At 52.1% G+C, this 15,657-nt stretch overlaps 2 protein-coding genes across 4 annotated transcripts in view; one reads left to right on the plus strand and one right to left on the minus strand.

Annotated features, from left to right (window-relative positions):
* CAMK1G (calcium/calmodulin dependent protein kinase IG) lies at window positions 1-13,050 on the plus strand. Its single transcript, XM_068995857.1, has 13 exons — window positions 1-60; window positions 3,646-3,763; window positions 5,223-5,351; window positions 5,619-5,693; window positions 6,353-6,491; window positions 6,624-6,747; window positions 7,245-7,320; window positions 7,843-7,955; window positions 9,227-9,305; window positions 9,719-9,806; window positions 10,268-10,929; window positions 11,364-11,480; window positions 12,444-13,050. Exons 2-12 carry the CDS (start codon window positions 3,672-3,674, stop codon window positions 11,455-11,457), a joined length of 1,671 nt encoding a protein of 556 aa, XP_068851958.1. The 5' UTR covers window positions 1-60; window positions 3,646-3,671; the 3' UTR covers window positions 11,458-11,480; window positions 12,444-13,050.
* Window positions 13,044-15,657, minus strand: part of LAMB3 (laminin subunit beta 3) — a 23,074-nt gene continuing 20,460 nt past the window's right edge. For all 3 annotated transcript variants that reach the window (XM_068995855.1, XM_068995854.1, XM_068995856.1), the window contains 4 exons: window positions 15,130-15,271; window positions 14,812-14,988; window positions 14,279-14,432; window positions 13,044-13,880 (listed from right to left, as the gene is read on the minus strand). In XM_068995855.1, the coding sequence (XP_068851956.1) occupies window positions 13,744-13,880; window positions 14,279-14,432; window positions 14,812-14,988; window positions 15,130-15,271 (610 nt within the window). In that variant the 3' untranslated portion in view covers window positions 13,044-13,743. The remainder of the gene's footprint in view (window positions 13,881-14,278; window positions 14,433-14,811; window positions 14,989-15,129; window positions 15,272-15,657) is intronic.

The raw sequence follows: 15,657 nt of genomic DNA on the forward strand, positions 1-15,657 counted from the left end.
CGCAGACTCGGAGCTGAGCGGGAGCAGCCAACAGGAGTTGCTTTGTCTGTGCTGACTTGGGTAAGCAAAATATTCTTTCCTTACGAGCCATTTGCTGTTCCTGCTCCTGCACTGGAGCAGGTGGGATCCCTGCTCACCTGCTTTTCTTTAAAATGGATTTTATGTTGTAACAGGAAAATACCGGAGGACTTCTCTCCGTAGTATCCTCCAGCACTGGTGTTATATTTAGCAATTTCATAGAAAGCTGTCGCTAGCATTTTACTTCCAAAGTATTTTAGGAAATCTGGCATATTTATAATGGAAATGGAGATTTTTGCAAGTGTTCCCCAAGTTGCTTTGGAAAGGGTGGCGTGGTGGGGGGAATACTGGAGGTTTGACATGGGTTTGTTTTTAATGGCGAGCTCGTGGTTTCAATTTCTTATTCTTTTGTCCCTGAACACGGAGGCTGCCCTGGCACTTCATTCATTCATTCATTCATTCACGTGCAGATTTACTTGCTTTGCTGTATTTTTTTTTAAATCAAAGCCCTTTGAGTTTGTATGCTCCTCTTTCTCCTATAAACTTATAATTCCAAAGGCAAACCCCTGAAAGCTGCATGTCTGTTCCCCCTGCACATGGAAGTTTGTCACGAGATCATTAATCATGCCTTACAATCATTCTGCTAATGCAGTGCATCCATTCAGAAGCAGGGTCTGGCTGCAGATGGATTTGTTGCTGTGGGATATGGAAGCAGAACAAATTTTCTCAGGAAATATTTAAGCAAGGTCATAATAACATCCCCGGCACTCTGAGCAGTGTCGTGCTGGATCAGACAGAGCAGAGTAGTTTGTTGGCTCAGGCTGTAGAAGAGCCCAAAGATCAGACATTAATATCAAACCTGTTTATTATCTTATCTCTAGACTATAAACTCGACTGAAGCCCTGCATGTCGCTGTATTTGTTATGATGGGGAAGAGGGAAGCTCCACAAATTAAAGCCATGTTATGCACTTCATTTTCAGCTCCAGAGGTCCTCCCCTGCGTTAGTTAATGAGCTCTTCAATCTCATTATGCAACCTTAGCACACCAGTGTGCTTGCACTGCCAGGAGGTGAACGGGCAAAAGGGCACCACAGACCCCTGTTGGGATCAGGGTTAAAATAACGTGTATTCCATGTGCCTGGGGGTGCCCTCCGTGTGCATCCCGCTGCTGGGGCTGGAATGTCCCCAGGCACACCTGGAGGGGTCAGGACGGAGCTGACAGGGGAAGGAGGGCAGGACAGGGATGGGAGTGTGCAGATGGGCACAGCACAGGGCAGGAAAAGCTGCCAGTCCCAGCACAAAGTGTGTGCCCAACTTCTGCCGTGGTTTTAGTCCTGCGGGAAGCTTCTCCAGCTGCGTGGGTCGATCCATAAACCCAGGTTTGTGCACCAACAGTGGGACAGGTGAGGGCACTGGAAAGGGCACAGGGTGCCCAGAGCAGCTGTGGCTGCCCCTGGATCCCTGGCAGTGCCCAAGGCCAGGCTGGAGGGGGCTTGGAGCAGCCTGGAACAGTGGGAGGTGTCCCTGCCATGGCAGGGGTGGCACTGGATGAGCTTTGAGGTCCCTTCCCAAACTATTCTGGGATTCTGGGATTGTTGCACCAGAGCTTGAACAAATAACAAAAGACAGACAACAAATACATCAAAGGTTGCATTGTGACCAAGTGCTGTCAAGTGCAACAGGTGACTTAACCAGAGTGAGAGACAAAGATGGGCTCCCAGAGACTCAGGGAATTCCCATTCTCCTGATCCCATAATCATGGCTGGACCAGGCCGCCATGTCCTGCACCAAACCCCTTGGCAAACACTTCCCCTTGTACCAGAAGAGGAAAAACCATGGAGAATGATGTGATCCAACATGAGGGGAGTTGGCAAGTGTCCCTCACCTGAGCACATATGGAATCACAGGATGGTTTAGGTTGGAAGGGACCTTAAAAACCATTCCCTTCCACCCCCCCTGCCATATGCAGCTTTACATCTCAGGAACTCAAACATTCCATTATTTTGCTCTCAAAATAGCAGCATTTACTCCCCTTCCTCACAGAGAGGCGAGGGCAGGCAGGAAATGACTTGCTGATGATGGCACAGAAAAACTGAGAAAGCAGGAAATCAAATCCACGTGTAGGGAGCGAGAGCTGCTCATCCAGCCTGTCCCCAGCACCAACTGCCACACACCAAGTGACAGCAGGAGCAACTCTGAGAGGAGCAGGTGATTCACAGGAGACTGAAGAAAACAGGATACTACATTCCTGTGGGAGCAAAATCCGCTTTAAAATAAGGAACTTGTTGAATTCACAAGGAATTAAACATCAAAATGCTCCAGGAATGGAGCTGAAATGAGCCAGGATTGGGCAAATTTAACCCTTGGGCTTGAATGGGCCAAATGCTCAGAACTGAGTGTCCATCACGCCACTGTCACCCCGGCGGTGGGGACGGCCACCTCTGCCCAGTGCAGGAGGGGTTTGTCTGCCCTGGGTCCCTCTGCCCCTCTCAGGCTGCCCATGGAGCTGGTCCCAACCAGGACGTGCTTCAGCACAGGAGCCCAAAATGCCACTTGTCCCCAGGGCCAGGCTGACCTACTTGGGTTTTTTTCTTTTTCACCTCGTATTCTCTGGTTGGCAGCAGGCTGGGAGAGGAGTGGAGAGCTCCTCTCAATTTCCCTGTCACTCAGCACCACTGCCAGCCCGGGTTTGATGTTTATTTAAGGTGGATAAAACTCACCTGCCATCACCAGCTGAATGTCTCTGTCAGCAAATTCTCCTTCTGTGATGTTCCATGTCTGTACATTTGGGATGGGCAGGTGACTTCAAAGAAAACATTATTTAGGGGCATAAAATAATTGGCAGAAAGGTTTCTACTGATTGATCAGCATTTTTGTGAGGGACTTTTGACCTTCACTGATTTCAAACAGCAAGATAAGGCTGGGTTCTATAAGGAGCTGCATTTCTAAGAGTTACACAGGCATCAGAAACCAGGAGGTAAATAAAGGTCAAGTTCATGAGGCCTTTGGTGATTTTATGGACTGAAGCCTTCAACTGTTTACAATTGAGTCAATTTTGGTTTCAATAATGTTAAATTAACCTTTAAAAATTGTGTCAAGGAGCTGAAAACCCTGCAAACGTGCTAATTAAGGAGATAAAGTAGGTTCAGGACGAATCCAATATCTAAGCTGTCTCTCATGAAAAAAGACCTTTCAGCTTTTCCTCTGCTTTAATACTTCTGCCTTTTCCAAATGGATAACTAACATCCACGAGAGCTTTTGCTTTGTCTTCTAAAGGCCCAGCTATGTCCCACAGTTCCTGCTCTGGGAAGGCAGATTCTCCACACTCCCAGGGATGCTCCCCATGCCCCTGCTGCCCAGGGTCACTTTTACATCTGTTTTTCCCTCTTTTCCAGGCTCCTTTCTCACCTTCCAGTGTCCCTCCAGTCCTTAGACCCGATCTCATTATGAGTGCTGAGGGGTTTGTGGAACATTTCACACCTCCCAGACCTTGACCAGCTCTAATTCTAATTCTAATTCTAATTCTAATTCTAATTCTAATTCTAATTCTAATTCTAACTGGGGAGTCCTGGGCTTCCTACAAGCACAAACCACGTCAGGCACCTCTTCTCCTCCTCCCCCTCACAGCGTTCCCTGCTTCCACTCTGGAGGAGATGGGGCGCAAGGAAGAGGATGACAGCAGCTCCTGGAAGAAGCAGACCAGCAACATCCGCACAACCTTCATTTTCATGGAGGCCCTGGGATCGTGAGTACCAGCCCTGCCCTCGGGGCAGGAGCACCCCCAGACCCGGCTCCCCAGGCGCTCCTGGCCCGGGGACACGGCTCCCTCTGGGTCAGCCCGGGAACAGGTGAGGGGTGCCCCGGGCTGCTGCTGCTCCAATTCCCAAACAGCTCCAAATCCCCCCAGCCCCAGGCACAGGTGAGTCCCCTCTGCCCTTCCCTCCATCCCCTCTAACCCTGATGGAAGCCTGGATAAGTTTTTGCTCCGTTCCTGCCTGCTCCTGCTGCTGCAAGGTCAGGCTGGCGCAGGGAGGGGAATGACAATAACAAGTCGTATATTTAGCTCAGGAACCCTGACTCAGTTGGGGAATGAAACAAAAACAAGGATGTTGGAGTTGTACAATCCTTCCCTGTTCGTTAACAGCTTAATTTGCCTATTCATGGGGATGAGACAACAAAACATTTCCGAGGTGGTGGGGGAGGAATTGAATTACCTCCACCAGCAAGTTCTGTCATGGACAAATTTTCTGCGACTTCCGAGCCCATGACAAAGTTCCTAAAGAAGCAGCTACTCCAAATTCCGTGCCTTGTCAGCCTCAGAAATTAACTGAATTATCCAGCAGCTTTCACTAAAGGAGTGAGGTTAGAAAAAGCTTTGTTCTCTCCTATCCCACTTGTTGATTCATCATTTTTAATAAGGGGCATAATTATTATAAACTGTTTGGGACAGAGATGTAGAACAGATGCCCCAGCAGCTGATTTGTAGGTTGTTCATTTCCTACTATTGCTTTAATAGGAAAATTTATCATTAGCAATTGGGATTTTCCCCCACATGCATCGCTTCAGTTCCCTGAAGAATTGAAATGAAGATCTAGGACCTAAAATCACCTCAAACTTGTTACCACTTTCCCCCAGGGTCCACAGCACTGCCCTTCCTTGCCCTGCCCTCAAAGCTCCCTGCAGGGCTTTGCAGACTCAGAGCAAATTCCATTTCATGGCCCCCAATTAATGTCCCGCGGGTTTGATGAGGATTAGTGAGGACTGGCCTGGCCCAGTGTCACTGTCACTGCCCCGAGCCTCGTGCTCAGCTCCCCAGGACGAACCTTTAACAGGATTTAGGGCTTTAGGCAGGTTATAAATACCTGCTCCTGCTGCTTGGGGCCAGCCCCGGCCAGGGAGGGAGCAGCCACTCCCTGTCACCTCCTCACTGAGGGGACACAGGTGGCAGCAGGTGACACCAACCCAAGCTGCAGCTCCCCATGGGCTGTGCAGAATTAACATTTTCTCTACAGAAAAAACTGTGGGGTTTTATCTATACCACATAACCTTGCCTTGAATATCCTAACATTGGGGCTGCTGGAGGTACAGTTCCAGCTTTACAATCCCACCACGTTGTTTTTCCCGGCTATTTCCCCTCTCTGTCGGTCCCTCCCAGCTCCCAGAAGCAGCACCCACTGAAATGCAGCTTCTCCCCCTCTCTGCAGAGGTGCCTTCTCAGAGGTTTTCCTGGTGAAGCAGAAGAGCACTGGCAAGCTCTTTGCTCTGAAATGCATCAAGAAGTCTCCTCTCAACAGGGACAGCAGCTTGGAGAACGAAATAGCAGTGCTGAAAAAGTGAGTGTTACAGTCCAAGGAACGCTCCTGACGGACTGGGTACTTCAAATAAAGGGTCTGGTCCCCACCACTGATGGTGCTTGGTGCTCCAAAAGGACTTGGATGGGCATCAGTGATCCTCTGCCACACTGGGGAGGGACATCAGCCCCAGAACACCCCAGTGAAATTTCACTGGTGATTAAAGCAAGATGACCGTCGGGTTTCCCACCTCAGAAGCCCCTTCCGTCCTTGCCAGGTTTTGTTTCTGACCCATGTTTCCCTTTGCAGAATAAAGCACGAAAACATTGTGACTTTAGAAGATATTTATGAGAGCACAACCCACTTCTACCTGGTCATGCAGCTGTGAGTACCATCAGAGCCATTTCTTTGGGGCCACAGGGAAGGACCAGGGGGCAGGACCAGGGGGATTTCAGCACCCACACCCCAGAGCCCCTCAAGCCCCGAGGTTGGAACCAACCCGGACACTCCTTGTGGCACCTTGGCTCATCCCCGTTTTAACAGCAACTTTCTAAACCATGATTTGGATCTATTTATGCAAATGAATTCCTCACAGTTTAGCAGGGCAGAGGCAGAAGTATTTCTAATTAGAGCTGTGCCACGCAGGGTTTCTAGAAATGGAATGGGCACCGTGTCAGCAGAAGAGAAAGAGCCCTGAGCACCCGGCAGCTGCTGCTGCTGCTGAACTGCAAATTTAGCAAAGAACAAAAGCCTATAACCACTTGTGGAGTAGAGCCTGGGGCAGGGCTGGATACCTGCAGCTCAGCCCTACCAGGATTTACCTCACAACCTCCCCCAAGTTCCCCAGGTTTACCAGCAATCCTCCCTGGCAGCCTGGAATCGCACCCAGGAGCATCCATCGGCCTCAGCCTCCCAAAAGCTGCTGCCCAAGGAATGGTTCTGCTGTAAAAGGACCAGAAACTCAGCTGACCTAACACCAAAGCATGATTAGCTTTGTTTACGTTTATTCCAGTCCTTTTCTGTCTAAGCTGCCCTCTCCACAGGGTGTCTGGGGGAGAGCTGTTTGACAGGATCCTGGAACGAGGCGTCTACACAGAGAAAGATGCGAGCCTGGTGATCCACCAGGTCCTGACAGCTGTCAAGTACCTCCACGAGAACGGGATTGTGCACCGGGACCTGAAGGTGAGCCCTGCCCTGGCCCGTGGGGAGCCGGCAGCTTCACCTGCTCTGCCCCACCACCTTCTGCTCCTCTTTGCCATTTTCCTACCACAAATTTCACCCTCTGACCCCCCCCCCCCCCCACCATGTTCACAGCCTGAGAACCTCCTTTACCTCACCCCTGAAGAGAACTCCAAAATCATGATCACGGATTTTGGCTTGTCAAAAATGGAGCAGAACGGGATCATGTCCACAGCCTGTGGGACTCCGGGATACGTGGGTGAGCCAAGGGGCAGCAGTGGGGTTGTGCTGGTGGATTTCCTGGAAAAACGGTTGTGCACATACAGGACATTGCATGGAAGAAGGGAAAAAAATACATCAATACTTTGCTAATGACATGCTACTCACAGATGAACTGCACAGACCCTACAAACAGGTGTAGGGACTGAAAAACATCAAAACTTTTAAAATGCAAAGAAAAGGGTAATTTTGAGAACAATATATTTATTGAAAAATTATAAAAATTATTTTAATGCAATGGGATTTTGTTTGATTCCCACCAGACTACATTGGCAGGATGCAGCTCCCTGGTTAAACCTCACTGTGCAGGCAGAGATTGTCTGTGGTTCCTTCTGTTTAATGGCATAAAATAGATACAAAAACCACAGACCAGTTCAGCTAGGAAATGGGGCTGGTGCTGGCTGAGACTGCTGCTTCTCCCAGTGTTGGCTAATTCATTACTGCTCAGAACTCCCCTTTGGTTTTGTTGTCCTGCAGCCCCCGAGGTGCTGGCCCAGAAGCCCTACAGCAAAGCCGTGGACTGCTGGTCCATCGGGGTCATCACCTACATCCTGTGAGTACCAGCAAGCAGCAGCATCCCACTTGTTTTTCCGTGAGTTTCCCAACTCCCCCGGGGCTCTGCAGAGCGGCAGCGGGGGCGATGCCAGACCTCCTATTTTTCTGTGGAGCACAGCACTGAATTCCTCCTAAACACAGGAATTAAAGGGCTGTGGGGAATCAAGTGCAGGAGCGGAGATGAAAGGAATCACATTTGCTCTGTTCTGTGCCTCATCCTATGCTTTGTTTTTCTCCAATTCCCTACAAATACCGTTCCATCTTCCCGGGGACTTTTTGTTTCGCTCCCTCCCACACCGCTCAGCTCGGTACCAGCTGTGGCTTTGTCCTCTCGCTGCTGCAGGGAAGTTTTTAACTCTTTTGTGCATCTTTGCAGATCCACTGAGCAGAGAGGGATGGAGGAGCGGGCAGAGCAGCTCCTCTGCCACTCCTCACTCGTGCGGCCTCCCTGGGCTCTGGAGAAGCCTGTGCCCACTTTGTGGTGGCACTGAAGGGCCCCTGGCTCTGTGCTCTGTTCCAGGCTCTGTGGGTACCCCCCTTTCTATGAAGAAACTGAATCCAAACTCTTTGAAAAGATTAAGGAAGGCTACTACGAGTTTGAGTCTCCGTTTTGGGACGATATCTCCGAGTCAGGTAAAGCTCCGGCACTGGGAAGCTCCACGCTCCCTCCCGCAGGCTCCAATCCCAAATCCCCAAACCAGCCAAGCCCTGAACGCCCTGTGCTGCCTCAGCAGGGAAGGGGAGGGCTGGGGCTCGGAGTGGAGTCACTCACACAGCAGCAAGCCCTCGGATGTGGGGATGGTGGGGATGATCAGAGGCTCCATCTCCTCAGGGCTGGGGGAATGATGCCAAAGCAAAGCTGCCCTGGCAGACAGGGGGGTGCTTGGAGCCTGCCTGGAATGCAGCATCCTCAGCTGAGGCCTTGGTTAATGTAAACCTGATTTTCACAAACGATTACTGAGCTCTGAGCAGGCTTAGATTTCCCTTGGAAGTGTCCCAGGCCAGGCTGGATGGGGCTTGGAGCACCCTGGGACAGTGGGAGGTGTCCCTGCCCAGGGCAGGGGTGGCACTGGATGGCCTTTAAGGCTCTTTCCAACCCAAATAGTCTCTGATTCTGTAAGAAGGGAAACTTCAGGGGTTTTCCACATTTTTTTCCTATGTCCTGTCAGCCACCACTTCCCCAGCCCAACCTGCTCGTGGAGCTCCCCTGCACACAGCTCACTGCAGGCTGCATCCTCACAGCCCATTCCAACATCAATCTTTAATACAAACAAACAAACCTAGCAGGGCTGTGCTGGGGTTTAATAACAAACATCACAATCCCTCCTGCAAGAAAAAGAAGAAAAAGGGGAGAGATGTAAAAGCTCTTCAGGGCAACTTCTAAATCTGCTCAGTTTGCACTTCATGGTTTTTAGAGTTATTTTTTAAGTGAATAATTAAACTCCAACTCACACAGTCTAAGAGTGAAGTTTGGCACATCCACAGTTGATATTTTTTCATCTGGAGCCTGTCCCTATGAGAATCTCCCTTTACTGGAGTAATTACAGAATTATTAAGGTTGGAAAAGACACACAAGATCACGTCCAGCCTTTGAATGAATCCCACCATGCCCACCAAGCCACATCACCAAGTGCCATCTACTCATTGTTTGAGCACTTCCAGGGATGGTGACTCCAACGCTGCCCTGGGCAGCCCCTTCCAGTGCCTGACCACTCTTTCAGTGAAGGAATTTTTCCCAATATCCAACCTGCACCTCCCCTGGTGCAGGGATACAAATCCCTTCTAATCAGGGCTGACCTCAGTGATGTTCATCCAGCACCATTTCCCATGTTCTGTTAGGGCCAGGTCTGGCAAGAAGGTGAAAACAACCTTTTCTCTCTGTTTTTTCCCCCTTTCCCAAACAGCCAAGGATTTCATCCGACATTTGCTGGAGAAGAACCCAAGCGCGAGGTTCACCTGTGAGGAAGCCCTGCGGCACCCGTGGTGAGGGGACAGGGTGGCCATGGGGATTCTCCAGCCCCCATGTCTCGCTCCATGTGCTCCGTGGGAGCTGGGAACAGGAGCATCCCTGGGAACAGGAGTGTCCCCCACCCCGTCATTAACGTCACCGCCGCCCCCGCGCTGGCTCCTTCTTGTGAGCAAAGAAAGCAAACGATGAATAATTAAAGGTGCAATTTGTGCATATTTGCCTCCACAAACAGAGGCAGAGAAGAAATCCCACCCTGAGCTTTCTCAGGCTTTGAAGTGTGTGTTTGTGTTACATTTTGTTGCTGTTTTTCCTTTGGGTTTAATTATTGCTGATTGAACGTACAAAGCAGTTCAGTGCTTCCAGAATGTGGAATGCCTTACAAATGCCATCTGCTTACGAGCCCATTTTCTTCTCTTCCCATCTGCAGGATTAATGGAAATACAGCCCTTCACCGTGACATCTACCCATCTGTCAGTGCTCAGATCCAGAAAAACTTTGCAAAGAGCAAATGGAGGGTAAGTGGCTGCTGCCAGGAGCCCAGAGCCATTTCACCAACAAATACCAGTTGCTGTCAGCCAGCATTGAGCAGGGCTTCAGCTGGGTGGGTAAGCACCCAAAAGCTGGGATCCTCCAAAGCTGGATCCTCCACACTGCCTGCAGTCAGTGTTTGCAGGGGGTTTGGAGCAATATTCCCTGCTGCAAAGTGAGCTGGGAGATTCACCACAAACATCGAGCTCCGGGGGCCTCACCAGGAGAGCAGAGGGCAGGGGGCCATTCCCAGCTGTTCCCCATTTTCCTCGGGTGGAAACTCCAAATGCATCAGCAGCTTGCACTCGATGGAAAACATGGAGTTTATGGCAGGAACGTGCCCATCCCAAACAGTCAGTGCCAACAGCGCTGTGCCCGGTGTCACCTGGGGGGACAACGTGTCCTGGCAGCACCAGGTGCTCACCAGGGCTTTTGTCTCCTTCCCCAGCAAGCCTTCAACGCTGCGGCCGTCGTGCACCACATGAAGAAGCTGCACATGAGCGGCCACGGGGCAGCTGAGAGCTCTGTCCCTGTCACAGAGACCTCAGAGCTCCCCAGACCCAGCAGCCCCACGGGGACCCCCCCGCCAGCAGCGCCAAGCGGTGACAAGGACACAGAGCACAGCCCCTCACAGGGGTACCCAAACCCACCCACTCAGCCCGAGCAGGACACAGGAATGGGCGAGGAAAAGCTGCCAAGCCCCCCGGAGGAGGGACCCCTGCCCAGGGACAGCAGCCTGGCCCTGCTGGACACCCACAGCCCCCCGGAGGAGGGACCCCTGCCCAGGGACAGCAGCCTGGCCCTGCCGGACACCCACAGCCCCCCGGAGGAGGGACCCCTGCCCAGGGACAGCAGCCCGGCCCTGCCGGACACCCACAGCCCCCCGGAGGAGGGACCCCTGCCCAGGGACAGCAGCCCGGCCCTGCCGGACACCCACAGCCCCCCGGAGGAGGGACCCCTGCCCAGGGACAGCAGCCTGGCCCTGCCGGACACCCACAGCCCCTCGGGCAGGAGCTCCTGTGGCTGCAGCCCCTCCTGTGTGGGCCACGAGAGGACAAAGGCGTCCTCCTGCTCCGAGACAGCGCTGCCCAAAAAGTCTTCAAAATCCCAGTAGGTATCCAGGTCCTTTCCATTAACTTCCAGCACATTGTATGGGAATGACCATCCCTGGAAGGAGATGCCTGGCACAGGAGCTGGTGCCAGGTGGAGGGAGATGGGGAGGAATGAGCCAAGGCTCTGGCTGGGAGCTGTGCCCAGCCCAGGCTCTCCTGGGTGCGTCCAAGCACGGGGTGGGCAGGTGGCCCGGTCTGGGTGGCCCAGCTCCCCACGGACTGGAGCACAATTGTTTTTCCAGAAAAGCTTTCAGTGTTCCAAGCTGCTGGTGCTGAGTGCCCAGACCCTGCTGTGGCTGCAGGGACTGCACCCAGCCCTGCTTTGCTCTCACAGCTGATGTTCTGTAATTAACACCACGATCCCCCTGCAGAATGACTGTAAATAATTGCTATTTCTCATCTTTCTGTTCTGTTCCACCCATTCCCAACCAGTCATTTCAAGTCAGAGGTTCTTGTTCCAATGAAAACCAGTAAACACTCGTCTCACTGTGGCACTGGGCAAACTGGAGTTTGTTTGATCATGTGATGGAGGCAGCCACCTGGTCAGAGGTGAGTGCTCTGCAATCCAGTCACCAGCTGCTTTTAACTAATCCAGTTAGGGCAGGCAAAAGGGAAAGGCACAAATAGCACAGTGACTGTACATGATGTAAATGAACCCAGGTTTTTTGCAGCAGAAAAAGCCTTTCACCAGACCTCCTCTCAAGCAATGACTCAGCTCTCAGCTTCCATCAGGGCCAGGCCAGTGACTCTGAATCCAACTTTTACATCACAAGGTTGCCCAGGAACATGAGAGAGGAACCCAAGCATGGGTTTGTCACACCAAACTCTACAATTATTTCAAGCTATTCATGAGGGAAAAACACTGGTGCAAGCCTCTCCCTCAGCTGGGATTGGGACTGTTCAGCCAGGTCTCAGCTGTGACCATGAGCAAAGGGCTGACAAGAGCTGCAGGTGCAGGGCTCAGCACAGGCAGGACGTCTCTTTCCCAGATTTGGCCCAGGCAGGTTTAAATGTCTTTGTGGGCAGAGCACAGAGATGCTCATTTTGTAAAGCAGAGTAAAATAACGCGAGTTTGATCCTGTTTGACCACAGCTTGGCTCAACCCTGCTATCATCTGCATGGCTTTGTGTGTGAGCAGTGAGAAGCTTTGCTGTTAGATCCTGCTCTAAGGAATGTCCCAAAGGTGAGCTCCTGCTGGCAGAGCTCTCCTCAAAAGCTACATCACGGGAGCTGCCTCCTCTCATGTCCTGTGCCAGTCTCTGCTGATGAGGTCGTTTGAACAGGACTGCTACGCACAAAGGATGAACAGCAGAGACAAATGCGAGTTAGAGCCACTGCAGACTCCAAAAAGGCCCATTCCAACAATCAGTGCTGTGACAGCCCTTTGTAACCGAGCCCTCAAAGGGATCTGAGCTGTCCCTCGCCCCCACTGCTGCTCATTAGCAGCACGTTCTGCAGGCAGCAGTGAGTGAAACAAAGCCCAGTCCTCACCTGGAATTCTCTCTCTTGCAGAACCAGAAGGGCTCTTTTACTCTTTTCTGCACTTCAGAGCCAGACACCGCCAGTGTGAGCAGGAAAGGAGGCTCTGCCCCGCCAGCAGCTCTCGGAGAGCAGTGACCAGCTGGGGACAGGGGCACAGCAGTGCCAGGAATCCATCGCTGCAGTGGCCTCGAGGTGTTTCTGGATCATCTCAGCTGGGAGGAGGCACGGGAAGGTCTGAGGCTCCTGCTCCCACACCCAGTGTATATTATCCATAGGGCGTCATCAGTGCTATGAGCTTTTGTTTTCTGTTTAGTTGTCAATGCACAAATGCACTGCACAACACCAACCCCACAAACCAAAGCCATGCAGAGCTTTTCTCCGTGGCAGCTCAGCTGTTTTTACAACCCTCACCCTCTCCACTCCTTGTGCTTGGTTAGTCCCAGGCTTTGGCACTCTGGAGTTCAGCTGCCCAGCCCTCACTGCAGCTGCAACAGGAGAGAGAACCTGCTAGAAGCCTCCCTGTGTCTGACAATAACACAGCAAGGTCTGAGTTCCGCTTCCAAGGCTGTAATTGCACAATGAATACTTGCTTAATAAAGCTGAGTTTTGTTTTGTAAAGTGCCTCTTGGTTATTCATAGGAATCCGATGTGGAAATGGTCTGTTAAGTCCCTCCTAAAGCTTTCCCTGTGCATCCCAGACCTGCTCCCGCTGGTGTTTCTCTGGCAAAATGTTCCGTGGTAAATAAGCAGATTGTGGCAGAAAATCAAACAAGACATCTGACTTCACCTTCGACTATGTGTTTCTCTAATTTGCATAAATATAGGTATGTTGTACAGAGGGAGATAAAATTCTCCATTTCTCTGATCTGCTTATTTGAAGGAAGATCTCAGAGGGAAGTACTGAAGCCATGGCATGTTTGAAGAATTAACTGCAGCACAGATAAAAAGCTTTAAAAGACCCCACAGGAGGGCTTTAATTTGAACAGTGAAATTCAGCTTAAAGAGCTTGAATTGGCTAAAAGAAGAAAAAAAAAAATGTCCTGCTTTCTAAAGCCCTCTGGAAATAACAACCTGGGGATGTGTTTATTTGCCACGGGAGCCTGATGTCTCTCCCCTTTTCTCCTCCAACCACTGGGCAGCTTTGGCCAGTCCAACCCACTCCTTGGGGCTGCTCCTTTGGTTCAGTGCAGCTATTTTCCAGAGGTAAGGAAAATTAACTTGCTAAAAATAGAGATACTGGACACAGGAGAACTCCAGCTGGAAAACGGGAATGAATGCACCAGTCCGTGTGTGCAGAGGAGGCAGCAATGCCCTGGAGCATGGGGGCTCCTCAGGAGCACCTCTCGTAGTAGGCAACTCTCTCCTTGATGGTGTCCCGGATCCTCCCCACCTGCTCCTCCAGCCCTGACAGCCGGGACAGCCTGGACATCAGAGCCTTGTTGCCTTCCTGAATTTCCGACTCCAAAGCTGAGGAGAGAGGGCAGGGAAGGGAAGGGAAGGAAGGGTTACATGGTGGGGTTGGGCTGAGCCTCCACCTCCCTCCTGCACAGCTCTGATGGGGCAAGAAAACCAACATCCTGCACTGCCTCTGCTCCCCCTCTAAAACAACCCCCAAACAACCACTCCCAACAAAGCCATCCGCTTTGAATGCTTAAAAATGGAAGTGAGTGTGTGGAGGAAAACGGGAGCACAGTGGCATTTGAAAACTCTCAATTTCCTGGCACGGCACCACCAGCTACAGCCCAAATCCCACCCTCTCACTGCCCAAAGTGTGGTGCCCTCCTCGTCACTCCCTTCCCTCACACCACAGCAGTCCAGGAGCTGCTCCTCAGGGCACAATTACACTGAGTTTGTGAGAGCCTTACTTTCCATCCTGAGCATGATGCCCATGGTCTCCTCGAAGAGAGCCTGCGCCTCCCGGCCGATGCTCTGCACCCTCCTGCCCTGCTCGCCCAGCGCCGGGCTCTGCCCCATCCTGCCCTGCAGCTCCGTGTACAGCTCCTTCACTTGTGCAAAAGCCTGGGGAAAAGCAAACAAGCACTGCAGGTAGGATCCAGCAGGCTGCAGAGAAGGGGTTTTTCCAGTGTTGAATCCTGCTTAGATATTAAACAGATGCTGCACTAGAGCGTTGTTACCAAAGGCGTGACAGTTTGTGATGCGCTCAAAGACTGACAGACAGCTCCATGGGCTGCTCTGCCTCAGGCAGGACAGACCAGAAATGAGTTCCCAGCAAAGGGTGTTAGGATTGGGAATGACTCTGGAGAAATTCATGCTGCGATGTGACAGCACACGAGCCACGGCCTGCACAGGAAAATCTCCTCTCCTCGTCCAGAGCCAGGACACAGCTGGCTGTGCTGTGCTGCTGCTGCTGGCAGCGGGGACACCCCACAGCTGGTACCTGCTGGGCACTGCTGGCCTGCTGTGCCGCTGTCCCCGCCATGTCCTGCATGTCCCCGGCCCGCAGGCGGTTCTGGTCAGTGCCGCGCTGCAGCCGCGAGAGCCGCCCGGCCAGCCCGGCCAGCCCGGCCCCGATGGCCGCCACGTTCCTCTCGGCCGGACCAAGGACAGCCTCGATCTGAGAGCAGAGGGATCCGCGTTAGGAGGGAGGTCACATCCAAAGCCCTCCCTGTGCAGGGACCAGCTCTGCTGGCTGAGGGACGCAGACGGGGCACAGGGACTCGGGATCGCTACTGGGAAGGCACCGGGCATCGCTCACCTCCTCCACACGCTCCTGGATGAAGCGCAGGGAGGAGTCCGAGCCCCTGAGGGCCCCCTGGGCCTCCAGCAGCACCGTGTTGGCTCGCTGCAGGGTCCCCACCACCTCTTCCACACTGCCCTCCACAGCGTTGGCCCGGTTCCTGGAGAAAGGTTAGAAGCAGCCAGGAGTGAGCGTGGGTAAGGGCACAGACTGGAAGTCAAGGGCACAGAAATCAGGGAGCTTGAGAAGCAAAACAGGATTGCTACTGGGAAAGCTGCTATCTCCCACCCCCAAAACCTGGACTGGTCTGGACTGCAGCAGGTTTCCTTGTGAGAGAAACATTAGTTCCACTTCACAGCCTCAAGCAAAGGAGACAAACTAAGAAGGGGAGAGAAACATCTTCCTTCAAACTAGTCAGAAACATTTCATAGTGCATGACAAGGTATCGAAGGGGAAACAATAACCATGGAAGCAGTTCCAGTGAACAATTTACTGCTCGAAGTGGGACTGTTCAGGCTGGGTGGCAGAGCTCTGGAGAAAGCCAGG

The sequence above is a fragment of the Aphelocoma coerulescens genome, chromosome 26 (genome assembly GCF_041296385.1).
Source record: "Aphelocoma coerulescens isolate FSJ_1873_10779 chromosome 26, UR_Acoe_1.0, whole genome shotgun sequence".
Taxonomy (NCBI): domain Eukaryota; kingdom Metazoa; phylum Chordata; class Aves; order Passeriformes; family Corvidae; genus Aphelocoma; species Aphelocoma coerulescens.